We start from the raw sequence: 19,037 nt of genomic DNA, 5'->3' as shown, positions 1-19,037 counted from the left end.
GCTTAACAACATATTTAATTTTATATAGATTTATTTACATATACGTATATTTATGATAACACTGTGCTACGCCGTAGCAGATTGCTACATAACCTTTATAATATAACTGCAACAGTCTAAGGTGTAGACGTAGAACCATTTGATTTTTTATAAACATAACCTATTATACAAATTAATCAAATAGCTAAAAAAATAAATAAAATAATGTAATTATTTCATTGTGTCAGTTGTCTCAGAGATTTACCATAAATTTAATTTAAAATCAACGCATTTGTGACGTGCCGTTTTAGCGTGACCTTGTAAAATTCAATGCCAAGCAGTTTTGGTACCGGTCGCGGCGTGCGCGCATCATCTTACGTCAAGCATACGTTATATAACGCGGTAATAAATCTCGAATGCATTAAAATAGTTTACACTTGCTGCATTTAATATAAAACGTAGAGAATTAACTGAGATTCCATTAACTTTACTTACGTCTAGGATTATTTCCTATATGATAAGACTGTGTGTGTACCTAAATAACTATAAACGTTGAATAACTAAGTAAAACACACAAAACAGCCGAATTTGTTATTACTTAGTATTTAATTTAAAAAATATTTTTTATTGATATTTCCTTTTGTAAATGTTTGAACCTTTGGGTTGCCTGGAAAAAATTGCTTCTTAGCGATAAGGCCGCCCGTTGCCTAATCACTAATGTAACCTGCTTTTTTCGTTTTTTATATGTATGATTTTTTATATTATGGTAACGAAGTGTAAATAAATAAATAAACCTTTTTGTATATATTATGTTTTCCATCCATATATATTATATATATAATTTATGTTAGCTGTAAGAATAAGAAATAATCATATAAGTAGCTGAAGTGTAATGAGATCATCAAATATTTTTATCAGTAACTTCCCCGCCTCGGTGATCGCCTCGTTCGATCTTAGTTCGATTCGTGATTAAAAAGTCGATGTGAGATTATAATATAGTAAATGTAAATGATACATAAGAACCCCGAAAGTTCGATAAATTCATCAGAGCCGATGACTTGGTGGTTTGTAGGCGAGACCTGCACTTGCCATTAGGGTTAAATTAATTACGCCAAAGGGTTAGTTTGAACTATAAATTATAATTTTAGGGTCGCAGGATCGATTTCGGGGATGACAATAACACTTATATTTAAACAATTTTAACATAGTTTTGGCCGTTATTCAAATGTATACGTTTACAAAGCTAATCTTACTCAGAGTTATAGTCGAAACTTTTTAGTTAAAGAATTAAATACATACCAACTTTAGATCCAATCGTTACCTACCTAAAAATTTCGTTTATTTACCTCAAAACACTTCTTAACTAATCGGTCATTATATTTTGTAGTCTGCATTTTTGAGATGTTGAATTATAATAAATATTTTCGTGCGACATCTGTATATATTGTTAAATCGTCATAAGTGATGTCTTCTCCTAGCATTTCTCAGGTCAAAACTAAAGGGTAACATATAAATTTGTACCCTCAATCCTTAATTAGCATAGATAAGCATTCGGACACCAAGACGTTTATCTATCCTTTAATTTATTGATAGTTCAGTACCTGGAAATTCATTCTACATACATTTATAATGATATATCATAGTAGCTCTGTATATAATCCTTAGATTATGACAATGTTTTGTATAATAAAAACATATTAAGGATTTATACATTCTAGAAAAGGCTTGGGGATGGACGGTTGTATTCCATTTTCAAAGTCGAAAGACGTACAATTGTAGTCTATGTTACAAGTTCAGATGATAGTCACAGTCTACATAATATATAATAACGATGGGTATGTAATGTAAATTCTTTATTTATTTATTTTCTCACAAAAACTTAAACTTAGGACATAAGTGACAGTTATATTCTTACTTCTATGTAATGTAAATGGGGTAAATATAGGTAATTCGACATTTACAGTGTTTATTACAATGTGAAAAGTGTTTTTTTAAATAAACACTGTAATAAATAATGCAGTTTTACAGTAATTTATTTTAAATTTACAATTTTAATCAGCTCGCGAAACGTTGTGACGAGTTTTTTCGAAAAGTAATTGAAAATTAACAAATACTACATTAAAATATAAATTACGTAAATATCACATATTTCAAAATTCACTATAATATCAATATTATTTGTGATATATTTAAACTTAAAGAAGCTTTTCGTTCCGCAGCATTAACCACATGGGGTAATAGAGTAACGATATAATAAATTATTTATATTGCTGTCTTAGTAATAAAAAAATATATTAAAAGTATTTTTTTTTTAATTTCTATGTTGTTGTTACCAATATTTGCAAAAGAAATTTACGTATAATATTAAAAACTATAACTTTTATTATATATCTAATATATAAAATTCTGTTTGTGGTTAAACTCCTCCGAAATGGCTTGATCGATTCTATTGAAATTTTGTGTGCATATTGGGTATGTCTGAGAATCGGACAACATCTATTTTTCATCCCCCTAGATGTTAAGGGTAGTCCACCCCTAAAATTTTTATTTTTATTTTTAGATATTCTTTTCTGTTTTTATTTAATACATACAACCCCTAACTTTCATCCCTCTACGATCAACCCCTATTTTTTTATTATAAATGATAATCATGGCAAAACGACGTTGCCGGATCAGCTAGTTAATAATATAAAAGTATTTATAAAACATTGACAACATACAATCGTCCAATCTAAAATGAGTTCTCAATATATGTTTTAAGTCTATTAAGTACTAATAAGTAAAGAGAGTGTGTTATTTATTACTAAAACTATCCACAGCTCGTTTAACTTGAAAACCTCAAATCATCGGCCCAAACACCAAATGTTAAGGAAGCCAATTAATACATCTGTTATTATTAACTAAAAAAGGTTATCCAGATGTGATAGAAGCCTTTTAAACATCTGTAAATCTAGAACTACAGTATCCTGCCAAAAGCTCAACACTAAGCAGTCTCCCATGAAATTGCGCATCCTTTATCACGGTGGTCCAACCATTTGCACATCTTGACCCATATTAATGTCACCTGTTCGGAAACCTTATTAGCTCTCAACATCTGGTCTAGTACTAAAGACAAGGTCATGCTTAAGTCAAAATGTTTTCTTCTACTAGAGTGGGGAGGAGAAGATTCAGGCTTTAGTATGCCATGATTGTGAACTGAATTGTATAGTGTTTTATGAGAATTAGCATTTACATTTCTGATCCGAAAAATGCTGTGCAATTTATAATATAAAAATAATAACAATAACATACACTTTCACAAAAAGTTATTCAAATTAAATAATCTAGATGCTTCTTTAAGTAAATTTTTTATAATACTTTATTTTTATTATAAATATTTTCTATAAAATTCCCCGACTATGTTGTCGTCGGAGGTATTAAATAACTTACGGATATGGTATTGGTAACCCGGGTGATTAAACACTACTACCTATTTACTTAACTTTCAGTATGGCCTTTACAGCAAATTCCAGAAAGATCTTAACCTAATGTTGAACATTCTTTCCTTTGGGACGACAAAGAGAATTTTATCCGTCGCCAAAAATGGATTGTCTTCGTAGGGTTTGGTTATTGGCATGCAGATAGGAGATCGATCGAATGTCACGGTCTGATCTCAGATTAATTTAATCTGAGATTGTGGATTGATTGTTGGGTTCGGGGGTTATAGCACTGCGATACGAACCGAAGGATCGCGATCAAATTCTTAGGGTCAGGGCTTTTGTAAATATCACCTATTATTTAGTTTGTGTACTCAAAGATACCTTCAAAATGATGATAGGAAATCGATCGACTGTCACGGTCTGATCTCAGATTTATTTCAATCTGAGATTGTGGATTGATTATTGCGTTCGGGCGTAACTTTAGCAGGAAGTTAAAATTGCATAAGCCAAAAAACTCCCGCGAAATGTCAAAGAAATTCGAACAGGATGTCCTAAGAGGGATGTTATGACCTGTCTCACGACCCTGCAGGTGACACCTGACAAAACAGACGAGGAACCAAACAAAATACGACCTTACCTCGACGGCATATCGTTCAAGCCAACTGCATACTAAAATGGTTTATCTCAAAAGATTCTAGTTTGCGCAAAGCAATATTGAACTATAAATAATAGAAATAGAGTGTGTATTTCAACGGTAGAATTATTTAACATCCCGTGGGAACGATTTTTACGGATCCACGGAAACTTTTTGTGATTTCCTTCAAATTGTGCAACGCTTTTGAAATTCGATGATTTATCGATTTCTATATATTGGCTTAGTTGATTCTGTGCATCTGTTTAGGGGGTGTTTCGCTATTCATGTACTGGACTATGATGCTATTGTTAGTATCTTCATGAATGCTATGAAAAATATTTAATATCCGTGGGATTTCACTCTTTATAGACTTTGGCTGGAAAATGTTCTACTTAATTAACATTTATTTTTATGAATTAAACTTAAATCTTAAACCTACATATATATTAGTTTAATTATTACTTTGAACCTAAAACCTTTGAGGTCAAATTTTGAACAGTTACCAACTTAGTTACATCAAAAATATTTTTTTTAAGTCTGCCCGTTTTTTCCATGACATTTTGCGAATGCGATCACAGCATAGTTTTAAAATACAAATAAACCAGTGACGCTACAACCCCACATGAGTTTCGGCAAGCATAAAAAGTTAACACTTTTAAATACAGCTTCTAAATATTCGTATTAGCGATCGCCCAACGGCAGGTGTGCATCACAGCATCTGCATCGGTCACCCTCTGCCCCTTGTCCACTCCCCAATCTTCATACCCCAACTTTTTACACTGTTATATACTATCTATATAAATATACTATTATTTAATACCTTGACACAATAAAATATTGTTCTCATTGTGTTATTAAAATTTGCATAATATACGTTTTAGGTTATTAACAAATATATTTTTTATGAAAGCTTGCCAACGCTAGGTACACAGATACAATGGTACAAGAAAATTGAATTATTAAAACTGAACGAAATTCGATTAATTATATAATGAGATTTAAAAAAATATTTATAATAAAAATAACACAACATGTCCGTATCATTTAGCTTTCTATATGAGATTCATCTTATACGTATTGTTATAAATACCTATTTATTTTCTTTAATATAATATTAAATTGTCAAGTTCAACTTTCGACTGTAATACTTATTATATCGTATATTATATAATTTTCTAATAACAGATTATATATATAATAGATTAATAAACTATATTATTTTTCGTTTCGTTTTTGAAAACCTTTTAGACGAGACCATTATGCTCTTTGGCTATCAGCTGAACCAAAACACGAGTAATAAATTATTTGTAGTCCCCGAGAGTCATAATAGGTACCAAAACAACACAAATAAAAATACTACTTCCATTATTATGCGATAATAATTAGTTTTGGCTAATATAAAAATGCATAAAGATATTCTTACTCCAATATAGCCAGCTTCATACTTTAGTTTTAAACTTGTAATAGCATAGCCCTGGGATCATGCTGACTATAACAGATTTCTAAAGATACCCTAGTGGTAAATCAATACCATTATCTCGAAACCACTATAAAAATGAGTGATACCAAACAATCTCAACACATTCTGCGAAAATTATATAATTTAATTGGGATTGAAGACCATATTTTCATACACATTGATATCAAATTCGTTTGACCCGCTTTTAATGGATATCTCGTACAATTATAGGAAACTCGTCAAGCAATTTTCAACTATATGCTCCTGGTTTTAAAATCAATATTGTTTTCATACAAAAAAGAAGCCTTTATTACAAAAATATGCAAATATGTACCGTCGTTTATTGTATTAAAGTGCAAAATACGTTGATCGATGATTGGCGCTAAAGCTCTCTCGTTTTTGATGAGTTCAGTGCTCCCGCGCATCTCAGGACACCGGGCGGAAATCTTAATGGATCCTGGAACCGAAACTAACGATGGGATCCATCGATCCAATTTTGTTTTGTGTTATAATTTCCCTTAATATTTATGGTTAGTAATTTAGAAATAATATATTACAAACACAATTTTTTTTAACCATAAACATACATATTTGTAATTTAATATTAATATCTCTACGGATATGTAGATACAAAGTAAAGGCATAAGACAACATATCAGATACAGCATTTTTTTTGTAGTTTTCCTTTTTTTATGTATCTTCGAATATGTAAATACAGTGTTAAATCTACAGACATCAAAGCAGGGACAGAATTCTTATTCGTTGTTTTCGTGTCTTTTTATCGAAGCCGCCATCAGAAGGTATTGGTTATAGATTAAAACATTCTTTCACGAATTTAGTCAAAAGATGAAACGTGTTGCACTTCGCGACGTAAAATTAACGTTTTAAAACTAATTTTCACGCTTAAATCCGCAGTACGGCGTCAATGCCAATATTAAACGGGTTTTTTATTCTGGTGCACGATTTCAAAACTTTTTATCCGACGCTTGGGTGACAAAAGCGGAAAAAACTGATTGAACTATTTGCGGCTAATACAGATCTTATATCTGAGCAATAGAGATTATTATCGCATGCCTAGTTTGTAGATTTCATGGATTTGAAGTGGGTCTTGGTCATTTCTTCTCTACAGCAAAGTGGCGGAAAACGGTTACTTTATAATAACGTTTTTTCATTTGACACGTGCTTCCCGCCCGTGGCGTTCGATTTAAAAATTTGAATTGAGAACATTCCAAGTTCCGAGTTTGACGTGTGGTGTCATAGACTACTCGAACTATTAAAGACATTCTTATGTTGTCTATTCTCTCTGCATCTGCATATAACACGAAATCCCGTACTAGAAATGACAGCATGTATCGCAAAATCACAAAGTGCAACTGCGTAGGGACTGTATAGTATGTAACTAAACACAAGAACACAAAGATTGTTAAACAATGAACGTTTCTAATTTTTATTGCTACAACTAAAAGATTTTACTTAATTTTTGTGTGATATAGGTGTATATTAATTTAAACTCTCGTTACACACGAAACTGAACGTTGATAATTTTCAAAATAAATGTGCATCAAAGACTACGACACATATTTCTTAATTATTTCCCTAACTCGATTATTGTATATCGAATCGATAGTTTTGCGATTAAGTAATCGACCGATTTCTCGCTATTTACCTAGATTATTCGGTTTTTTGAATTGCGACAATATTTAACGCATGGTTGGTGACATTGGCGTTTTTGTCGTATTTAAGGCCTTTACTTTTATTTATGATATAATAAGGGTTATAGAAATCTAATGAAGGCTAAAACCATTAGGGGCTTATAATGTGACTATAAAGCATTTTAGTTGGATAAAATGTTTTTTTGAGTTAGCGCATAATTATGCAAATTTTTGATTGTGCTACTAAATAAATCAGTGGCGCTACAACCTTTTTAGGTCTGGATCTCAGATTTCTGTATCTGTTTCATGATCATTTGTTAATCTAATAGGCAAGTATGTGATCAGCCTCCTGTGCCTGACACGCCGTCGACGTTTTCGGTCTAAGGCAAGCCGGTTTCCTCACGATGTTTTCTTTCACCGTTCGAGCTAATTTAAAATGCGCACATAGAAAGAAAGTCCATCGGTGCACAGCCGGGGATCAAACCTACGACTTCAGGGATGAGAGTCGGACCCTAAAGCCACTAGGCCAACCGTGCTCTAATTGTTCTACAGTAAATAAATAACACAGGTTGCTGTTTGCAAATAAATAACCCTGTCTACAATAACGCAAATAATTAATTAATTTCAAATTAATTATTTTATGTTTAGCATTCGTTAATTAAATTCGACTTAGGGTCCTTCAAGAAAAGAGCGTACCAACTCTTAAAAGGCTAGCAACGCACTCGCGAGCTCTTCTGACATTGAGTGTCCATGGGCGGCGGTATCACTTAACATCAGATGAGCCTCCTGCCCATTTGCCCCCTGTTATAATCGGTAAATAACTTTAAGTAGGTGTGGAAGTTTGAAAATGTTTCGAGCATTATCTCACAAACTCACTACGTACTTGAATTAAACGAAAAATCATCGAAAATATAATTAACTTGAATATTTAAAACCGGATTTTCAAAGTTAATTACTTGAACACAATAGCACTAAAATGTAATTGTTGGTTATGAATTTGAAGATGTCTATTTATTTTTAAATTAATTTCAAGGTTGGAAAGGTTGTAGGTTAAGGTTAGCAGTTAAAATACATCCGTTGAAAATTAATGTGGTATAAGGTTTCTTGTTTATTTAAATCAACTAGACTTAACCTAGGATGTGAATGATGAACCACGCTGTCCTGGTGTAGGCGGATGACGGTTGTTGATTTTTCTTTCCAACTTTTGTTTTATTCAAACGATATAAGCCCTCAAACTTTTGGTCCTACGTTTTTCTATCTGTGTAATTAGCACTTGCTTCTTCGCTAATAGCAAAAAGGACGAACCGGTATCTCATAAAAATCTATATGTGTCACCGACCAACTCTTCTCTATGAAAAAAAGGGTGCGTGTACTTATGTACGCGCGTAAGAAGTTATACTTCTTTGGAATTATTAAAAATAGTTTTTGATTGCATGCAAATAATTAATTACAATTAAATAATCAAAGATTAGAAAAGGAGTCATTATAGTCAATAAAGTTCAGTTTACATTTGAAAAATTAAATATATAAATATTTATTATTATTCTCTTACATTAAATTCTATTATTATTCGAATGTTGTTTTTAAATTATGTCCAATGCCGTAGCATCTTCCGTGGGCTACTTCATTCTGTTAATTTTGTGTCACGGTGCCCGCGCATCGTAAAATTTCACTCTCATCAATTTTTCATAACGCACCTAAAAAAGTATAACTTCAAAAATATTTTATAAGTTTAGTTCGAGATATAGATGTGTATAAATATTTAGTAATAGACCCAGAAATTGAAACAATGCAGATATTGGAGACTAAGTACAATTTATGATGGTAACATAAATGGTTCTTTATTATGTACTTTGTTAAATGCAGTTTTTTGCTAGCTATCCTTAAAACAAATAGGTGAAATAATACATAATAAACGATGTTATGTTCGTTTTCCAATTAAAATATTCAAATAGAACATTGAATTTTCACTTTATTTCCTGTCTTGTCGTTTTAATACATTTTTCAATTCGTCTTCTGCATTTATTATCGCCTGATTACAACTGTATAATTGAGGTAGTTATTAGATATTTAATATGCATTAAAATAAGCTATTATGTAAAATGTACTTTAAACAATATAAAATAGTGATAGACTAGTAGTTAGTACGAAAACCCTATCTTCTAAAACTGAAGCAACTGAAACTCCAACAAATCAGGAACTTAGACAAACATACATAAAATAAAAAAGTTATTAACGTGAAAAATTTGAAAAACTTCGTAGTTATGGTTAGATTTTTTTCTTTTATTCTTAAAAGGCCAGCAACACACGCGAGCCTTCTGACATTGATAGTGTCCATGGGTGGCGTCAGTATTACTTAACATCAGGTGAACCTCCTGCCCCTTTGCCCACTGTTCTATAAAAATATTAATCTAAATGTTATTTAACTTTTTCACTGTTAACTTTTAAAATGAAAAATTGTAGTAAATATGTTGTATCTGTTAATTATTTGTTCTGGATAGCAACTTACTGTTTTGTTATCTTTTAATTACTAAATTAGCATAGACAATATATGTAGGGTAGTTGTTATCATAATTAAAAATGTTTAATTTAAATTATAACATCAATCCAGTTTAAACTATTTTAGTAAAAAAAGCACTTAACAATTTCTAATGCAACTGGTTTTGAAACAAATAATATGTTTTGCAAATATTTTTGTTAAATTAACATTTAAAAACAACACAGGTACAATTCTCCTAATAAAGTTGTAATAAATCCTAGAAAATGTTGTTATTTTATTAGGGAAACGTAATAATTTTCATAATAGACGTAGAAATGTTCTTTCTTTTTGTTTTAGCTCCCTGATGTCTACAGGGCTGCGGAATATCAACTACTGAGATTAGTTTCTGCAATTATATTATTAAAATACAGTAATGTGCAATTATTATTTATTTTTATTTATTTACACTTCGTTGCAATAAAAATAAAAGAAACACAAATAACACAATACATAAAAATTATAAGGGATGCAACGGGTGGCCTTATCGCTAATAAGCGATCTCTTCCAGGCAACCCTAGTTAAAGAGAAAATCTAAAAAAATAATTATTCTAGTATCTATTCTTCTTAATCTGGATTTGGTTGCTGTAGTTTATTTTACATATTTTCTATGTATATTTTCTTGCTCTAAAGTATTTTTAAAATTATAATTAAAAAGTAACAGCCAAAAATACATAAAACGTTAGGCTTTTACGCTTTATTCAAGCTGGGGAAAGCGTAAGAGATAAAACAAACGAAGCCGCGAAATTTGTTGAAATCCGCAAAAAGTCCTTATTAGAGGGAATCTGACCCTCTGAGATAAACAAAATGTATGTCTGACTATTAATAATTCTCAAACAAAATCTGGCAAAAAAAGCTTAGACAATTTGTTAACGAAATGTGTTGCTAATTTTGTTTCTTTACTTGTAAACTGTGGTGCGAAATGAGACGTGCAACTCTCGAAACTGGATTAAAAATCTCTAATGCAGTTTTTAAAATCTATTGTAATTATTATAAACGTCAGTATATAAGTGAATTTTTTTTTAATCCTCTGTGTGTTTAAATGTTACCGGACTGGATATGATTAATTATTAGTTGTTGTGTTTAAAATTAATCAAAAACAATTATTCGAAATAACCTAGAATAACGTAATCTGCATATTATATTATTTAATTTTATAATCTCTTCAGGACATATCTTCCCTTCATTTCTCAAAGGGCCAACCGATGTCCATTTTTCCTGTCACTTTAAAGTGTCATAATGAATGACTAGTGCTTAATATTAACATTAATCCGTGCCCTGACCGAGGGTCGCAATCTTTCCGCCCGCCCTGAGATCCTCTATCCGCCCGCCCTCAGATTACTCTTGTCACGGTTAAAGCACTGCTTGGGGGTGACTAAGGACGTCAACAAAAAATGGACTTAGTATACGTTTGTTTATTGCATATGGGATGTATTGTTTCAAAACAGCTTAGGACGAACAATTTCTATTAGAATATTGCGTTTCATACATATCATGTTGCCTTTCTCCATACATCATTATCACAAACGATTGGCAAGATATTCCAAAATTTACTTCATCAATCAGGTACCAGGCGAAAGACGTGGACGGAAAAAGACAATTTCCGACTCTTCGGAGTCAGAAACTGGTTATGGAATCCCAAGGAGTGCTACCAATCCCACTGAGTGGGGCTTGTTGGCTTCCTCAGATCATGAGGTTGGTGATTTGGATCTAAAGACAATCTTTAGTCATCTAAAATCCTGCAACCACTCAAACTACTCTTACTCAATGAAAATGTGAATATTAGCTATTAGCAAGCTTAGTAAATTGGTATATTTAAGTAACTATAACTTGAGTAGAGAGTAGGATTCAAATTGGTAGATTTTTTAATATTTTTATAACTTAAGGTGAATTATTGATTGTCTTTAAATCATTAGCAAATCATGTGTCTACTCTAACACCTCCTCGAGTTTTATTATTTTGACGCTTAAATGTTTTTGTCCTGTCGTAATAAGTGTTTAATGTGCACCAAAACTTATTAAACATTATCGAACTTGTCTGCTATTTTTTGCTTATTTAATTTTGCACACAACAACTTCATTTCGTTTTATCGAATCGACAATTTCTAACCGAAACAATTTCGAATCGAGCGGAAGTGTAGATCGATTTAACACAGATTCCTCTAGAATGAATCCTTCACGAAGTCCCATTAAAAGTCAGCCACCACCTCGAATTTCAAGCCTCATGCCATTAAATAGTGCTCCAAACTTTAATTATGTTCAGGGTGTGACCAATCGCGATCGTGTCTCGTATTTTGACGAGTCATTCAACGTGCTACCGAATCCTACAGCTCCAGTAAACAGACGCATTAGTGAAACTAACTAAATTCTCAATAATGTCCTTTAACGATAGAAGATTAGAACTCAAAGTCTGTAGCAGTCTTTAGTCTATCAAGCAACGTTTAAACTGCGGACTGCTCAACAAATATCAATAAAGTGCACTTAGATTTGATATTCTAATTTAACTTCTATTCGTAAATTGAATAAGGATTGGTTTTTAGTGAGAGAGTTAATACGTTTAAATTCCTCTTGTTTTGGCAGCGACGTTCTAAGGAACGTGGTCCACAGTTTCATTGTCGGCCAACGAACAGAGCATCGATAGGATGACGCACCACTTTTAACTTAGAAACTAATTTGAAATATCACAATAAGTATCGATGGCATACCTAAACAACCTTTTGAATCAGCAGAGTTCCGATATTATAACATACACAAAGTGAAAACGTTCAGCGGTATAACATTAAAAGCATTCAAGGAGATACTGATTAGTAATAATATATTGTATGGATTCAAAACTTAAAATGTTATATGAATTACGTAAGATGAAACGTAAATTGCTTAGATGATTATTAACATTGAAAACGTTAATCAAGGTGCGTGAAAAACTCCGTGAAGGTGGCATCCTGAGTTTATTGCCGCGTTAGTTAATTGAGTAAATAAAAAGTCTCAAAACAAGTACAATTGGTTCCGGTTCCCCGCGGATGTCGTTCAAGGGCACAATTCACTTTCTGATGAATCCAATGATGAATTTTTAAAATCTTTGAACGTGACAATATTATACACTAGTAGCCATGCATGATGTAATTGTATATTTTCGTATCACAACTGATGTAATTCTATTCTGCATGTAAACAAAATTTATTTTAACGTAGTCTTTTATCTGTTTACTTTAAAAGCTCTAACGTTGTTTTTTTCATTTATTTCAGGTGTTCGGCTCAAAGGCGGACCTGCAGCTTCACACTCAGATACATCTCCGAGAGGCAAAGCCTTACCGCTGCACCCAGTGCCCTAAAGCTTTCGCTAACTCCTCGTATCTTGCGCAGCATTCGCGTATCCATCTGGGTATCAAACCATACAGATGCGAAATATGTCAACGTAAATTTACTCAGCTCTCTCACCTACAACAACATATTCGTACCCACACTGGCGATAAGCCCTACAGGTGCACTCAAATTGGATGCACCAAAGCGTTCTCTCAGCTCTCCAATTTACAAAGCCACAGCCGTTGCCACCAAACAGATAAGCCTTTCAAATGTAACTCATGTTACAAGTGCTTCACCCATGAGAAGGACCTCCTCGAGCACATTCCTAAGCACAAAGAGTCTAAACATCTCAAGACACATATTTGCCAGTATTGCGGAAAGAGTTACACGCAAGAAACTTACTTAAGTAAGCACATGAACAAACATGCCGAAAGGGCTGATAAGCGGCCACCTATATCTGCTTTGGGTCTGAGCGGGCTCAATAGATCCCTAGCAGCGGCTGCACCGACAGCGGCTCCATTCGCTGATCATCCATACTGGCCGAAAGTTAGCCCGGATTCAGCGGCGCACATGTCTGATGAAGGTGGTTATCATCAGCAAAGAGAAGCCGAGGAGCACCATGAGCATCAGCTGCAGCAGCAGAGGGCCTTGTTCGCTCAACACGAGAGCCAAGACGATCGTATTCAACCTCCTGTCTCTGCAGCTAATTCCGCGTTTACCCCGATTAACTCTATGGCCCCGCATTTGAATGGATTGTCTCATCATAGCGCCTTGCAGACACGACCTTACTTATACGACCCCCTCCATTTCCAGCAGGGCAAACAACAGCCCAATTCATTCCCTAACCAATTGATATCTCTACACCAGATCAGAAATTACGCACATCAACCTTCTCTCTTGCCAGCGGAACACATTCTTCCTCACGCCCTCTCTCACAAAGATAAACAGTAGATCTTGCCGATTTCCTAGTAGGTACTATTTAATACTTATGACGGTATTATTAGAGATAAACAAAATCTTATTAAAAGTATTTAGAATCACGCTCTCCATGACAGTGGTATTATGTATAAAATACGGAAACGTGTTGTTAGTGAGGCGGAATTCAATTTTAGACTTATATCGATATTGTATAAATACTCTGGAATTTGTGTAGATAACACGGTTATGGGATTCGATTTCGTCATTTGAATCAGTTTTGTTGATTAATGATTAGTTCTCGTCAAAGCACAGATCTATACAGAGTCTATGGTTGTACTTAGTTATGTTGTAAGTAATTTGAAGAAAGGGGGAAAAGGCTAGGGTGCTTCTTTATTAAGTTTTTTGTCGATTTTAAATATGAAATATCAGACCAAAATCAACTAATTCACTTCAAAAAGCAAAAATCAAGAAGCACTTTAGTATGCACTGATGCTTAAAGGAAAACTAATCTTTAACAAAGGTAGATCAGAAATACCACATGCAAAAGTATATTATAATAGAATCAAATTAATATAAACGCATAATAAAATTGCTTAAAGAGCATAATAATATTCTTGTCTCTAGGTGTCCTGTGAATTATAATCACATTTTGTCCTGTAGTCTTACGATTCGTACTGATTATTATTATACAAATTTTATTTTATTGTGTACAATAGAAATCTAATGCACAATTCTGGTTCTATATTAAGAACGTTTAATGTTATCAACAAAATCTCAGAGTTCCTGTAACAATAGGTATCGAGTATATTATAGACCTTACTGGGGCGTTATTGCATTTTATGGCTCTCAAGCCGTACAGATCTCTCTAGACATCACTTCTGCACTCAGTTCCTACTATGATCGATCATAATCTTATTTAGCTTTATTTTTCTTCTTTCGCACTTTAGTTTATTTAAGAAAATGTATTCTTCCTTCAGCTCAGTGTTATGTATCCGTAGAAATTAAAGATTTTATTAAATTTAATACAGAATTATTTTCGTCATAATTAATGTTAGTCAAGGTTACTTGACAAGGATTAATTTTATATTCTCTTTAATTTGAAGGTACTTTAAATGAATTTACAGATAGTTGAATTTACTGAAGGCTGAATACATTTTCTAATTGCGTTGTATGATATGTGATCTGACAGGTTGCCAAAACATTTGATTTTTCACCTTTGTGACCGCAATTTGTATATATTTTGTAAATACGAGGTAATTTTTTGAGGAGACTTAACATTTTGACACTTTTAAGTCTAAAATGCTTATGCTCAATTATATTAGACGATATATTAAGATCAATGATTTGTATATTACTTCAGTGTCATTAACATTTGGTTTTGACATGGTTGTATTTGTTCAAATTGTTTAGTTTTCGTACTTAATGTTGGTATCTTTCAGTTGATAATTCGACTCTGTCCATTAGACAAGGTATTGAGATACTTTGTCTAATATTCGAGGTTGATGTTTAGATTAATTTGACGTATACGAGGAAATTGTTGATTTTTGAATTGTGAATCAAGTAGTAGGTAAAGAAAATGTGATAGGAAATGTGAAGGTTGGGGAGTATTTTTGAAAATCGTCTAATTGGTTTGCTATTTTAGATTAGGTTGTGGTTTTTTGTGATCAGGCTTATTCCTTGGGAATCTTGCGCTGTCGATGTCACAAATTTAGCCAAATGCTAATGTTAAGTTCTTGTACAAATTATTATTGTTAACTGCAGCAATATGTTTCTTCCGAATTGTTATAAGTAAGCGCAGCACTCCTTATGTATAGAAGTACATGACATTAAACCAAGAGTTATATAAATTTTTTTTCGTTTTTATAATCGGTTTAAGGGAAACATCGCCAATATCTCTCTATTGTAAGTAGAAATGTGATATTGTATTTGATTTTTTTAGTTAAGTGTAAACTTATTATTATTAATTACATATTTTTGTAAGTTCGTTTATGATAGAAATTCGCTTTGTCTAGCGTTCCCGTTTATGATTATAGATGAAAGTGGACGAAATTTTTTGTTACTTAAAATCAAATAAAAATTAAATACAATTATGCCAAGACGTCAGTGATTTTATTTCAACCAACCTTTTAGCACCCCTGCCACTAGTTTAAATATATATAAATTCTTATTTAAATTCATCTTTATGTCTGATTTTGAAATTAGCAGTACATAATCGGAATAATATGTACTCAAATATTATTACTTTACTTAGTTGGAATGTAATGACAAACTGTCCATTAGAAGAAATTGATGAATTAAACTAATTTGAATTAACGCCACCTGTTGAGAAGAATGTACAACAATCGTACAACGTGTAACGAGTTTGAAATACAACTAACGCCATCTTATAATTAATAGTGAAATAATTACTTGGAACAATTATTAAAAATAGTTAATTCTATTAAATAAAAGTAATATTTTTACGTCTCCTTTATTGATAATTTTTTGACCACGTTGTATTTGGGGGATTGAATCGACAGTCGGGCGGAAGTTTTGCTTACTATTTTATTACTATCATGAAAGTTTAATAAAACCATAATTGAAATTTATCTATTTATTTAGTTAACAGTCGCAAAATATTAAATAGAACTTAAAGTAGGTATTTACAATAAGGGTTCTACCTACGTAGGTAACTCACACACCATTCAAGAAAGCATCAATTAACTTAAAAAGGACACAATAACTTAAGGTCATGATATAAGGTCATATAACAATAGTTTGTTAGTAATTATTAAAATGGGAAACGACCTCTAGCAAAAACAATAAACGAATTTCCAGTTCTCTCAAAGGATTTTTAAAGAAAAATCCATAGAAAATCTGTTTTGAAATTGGAATAGAGTTTTTAATAAATTATTGTATCTCTTACCTTACGTATAAAAGGAATATTTATAATACTTTATATGTATTGTCATTTAGTCGCCCTAATACTAAACGAGAATCATATAAATTAAAATTTTAAAGACTCGCGTATTTGGCTAAAATAGCATAAAATACAATCTTAATTATAATCAATTGAATACAAAAAATAAGTAATAAAATAAGCGGTAATAATAGCATTTTCGAATGTACTAATAAATAAAGAGCTATATTTGAATATAATTATGCAAAAAACATAGGATAACAAAAATTATAAAAAAATCTAATGAATATTATTGACGTGCGCAGATTTTTCCCGAAAAGGATATTCAAATTAGAATAATACCTTGAGTAGTTAAATCTTATATTATAAATATTATAATCAACAATACATTTGCCAACGTCCATACCACGTTGAATACACCGGTTCTCGTCCGATCACCGTAGTTAAGCAACGTCGGGCGCGGTCAGTACTTGGATGGGTGACCGCCTGGGAACACCGCGTGATGTTGGCCTCAATTACTTTTGGTAAGTACTTTTAATTTTAAATTTCGCTGATATACAATTGTTTGGAAAAATCTACATACGTCAATACATGTCAAAATACACAACAATCAAATTTAAGAGCTACCTAAAACTGTAGCCATATCTTAATGCCATCTTAAAAAAGACTTTTAAACCTTAGTACACAAAAAGCTACATTTTCAAGTAGCCCTTTTGAATATTCTGTGTATTAGACCTCTACCTTGTAGGGTGAACCAGGAATATGGTCATCTCCCCACTTGACAATTACTATGTATTCTCCTCTGTCTCTGACCACGTACCAGCACTCATAGTTATTCTTTCCCTTATGCTTCAATTGGACTTCATCGCATGGACCCTTGGGGCCGTAGATACCGACGTATAGAATGTTGTTACCTGTAAAGATTTTATAGAATAAGTATTACCTACTCAAATGTAATGTGTGGTAATAACAAAAAATGCAGCAGTAAGTTAATCTTATTATATGAAAATTGATTTATATCCGACAGTATTTTAGTATGGAGATCAATTGTTCAAACCAGCCCAGAAAGATCCCTTATTTTGTTACTTCCCAGAGCGAAACCGACAGCGATCCTTATCCCAATTTTTTTTCACGCAATTCCAGGGTTGCAACATTGATACTACAATCATTGGAAATTGCATACAAAAGACGTCGGCATCGGGATCGCTGTCGCCAGTGGCGTAACAATAGGGTGGCAGGGCTGGCAAAATGCTAGGGCCCCCGACCCAAGAGGGCCCTTGACCAAGAGATATTATGTTCTAAGGATGAATGTGAAGTCTCCAATACGTATTGGGCTAGCTACAGTCCGTTCCCTCTCGCCTAAGAGAGGAGGCCTTTGGCCATTAGTGGGACATATACAACGTGTAATTGCGTACGCTGAAATTCTCGAAGTTTATTAAAATTAAACTGAGTACAACGTGTCGATTTTTATTGATAGGGCTCCATCAAAAGAATTTGCCATGGGCCTCAGATGGTATAGTGACGCCACTGAGTGGAAGATTAACATGTTTACACGTTTAGTCTTAAGCATTATTCTGAATGGGTATTTGACTTTGACGATATAAACAAATGATATCAAAAAGAACTGAAAAATCACATTTTGAACCCGGCGAACTAATAACTGTTTCAAGTTTCTAAAGCTCAGATTGAACGAAATTACAATCTCCTCTGTTATGGAGACTTCAACAAATAAAAACTTGTAAAAAATTATCAATATTCTTACCCGCGTCGCCAGCGTGCACGGTGAACTGGTTGTGCTTGTTTAAGTACGCCTTCTTTAGCCCCATACCCTTGCTAGTAACTTTGGTTGCGTCAGATTTGAAGTGTGGCAGAACCGGACCTTGTTTCTGTCCAGCCTTAGCTACTTTGTTAACCGTTTCTACTGTTACTGATGATGTCTCTTGAGCGCCGATTTCTGCTAGGTTTTCACCTAAAAGAAAGATATAACTAGTAACTTATATCGTAATCGTAATCCTACTGGATCAAATATAGGTTTATATATTCGTCTAATTAAATTGCCTAAAAGTACAGATGAACTAAAAACAACGAATTGGTTTTGTTTAGATGAGACCTAGACTTTTACTACGCCGCTAAACATTTATTATTATTTAAATATGTAGTAAGATTATAGAAAAATCATACATCCTCTATACATATATGTATGTGAACTAATACATGCGGTACCTTGCGGCGGGCTGTCA

At 32.7% G+C, this 19,037-nt stretch overlaps 1 protein-coding gene and 1 non-coding gene across 5 annotated transcripts in view; both read left to right on the top strand.

Moving 5' to 3' along the window:
- Nucleotides 1-15,996, top strand: part of LOC125057267 (zinc finger protein rotund-like) — a 113,068-nt gene extending 97,072 nt beyond the window's left edge. For all 4 annotated transcript variants that reach the window (XM_047660854.1, XM_047660855.1, XM_047660853.1 and 1 more), the window contains one exon: nucleotides 12,924-15,996. In XM_047660854.1, the coding sequence (XP_047516810.1) occupies nucleotides 12,924-13,931 (1,008 nt within the window). In that variant the 3' untranslated portion in view covers nucleotides 13,932-15,996. The remainder of the gene's footprint in view (nucleotides 1-12,923) is intronic.
- Nucleotides 15,997-17,189: 1,193 nt separating this feature from the next.
- LOC125057606 lies at nucleotides 17,190-17,308 on the top strand. Its single transcript, XR_007118229.1, has one exon. It is a non-coding gene; the product is annotated as a 5S ribosomal RNA (ribosomal RNA).
- Nucleotides 17,309-19,037: the final 1,729 nt, after the last annotated feature.

The sequence above is a fragment of the Pieris napi genome, chromosome 16 (genome assembly GCF_905475465.1).
Source record: "Pieris napi chromosome 16, ilPieNapi1.2, whole genome shotgun sequence".
Lineage (NCBI taxonomy): Eukaryota > Metazoa > Arthropoda > Insecta > Lepidoptera > Pieridae > Pieris > Pieris napi.
This window is presented reverse-complemented; position numbering and strand designations above follow the sequence as displayed.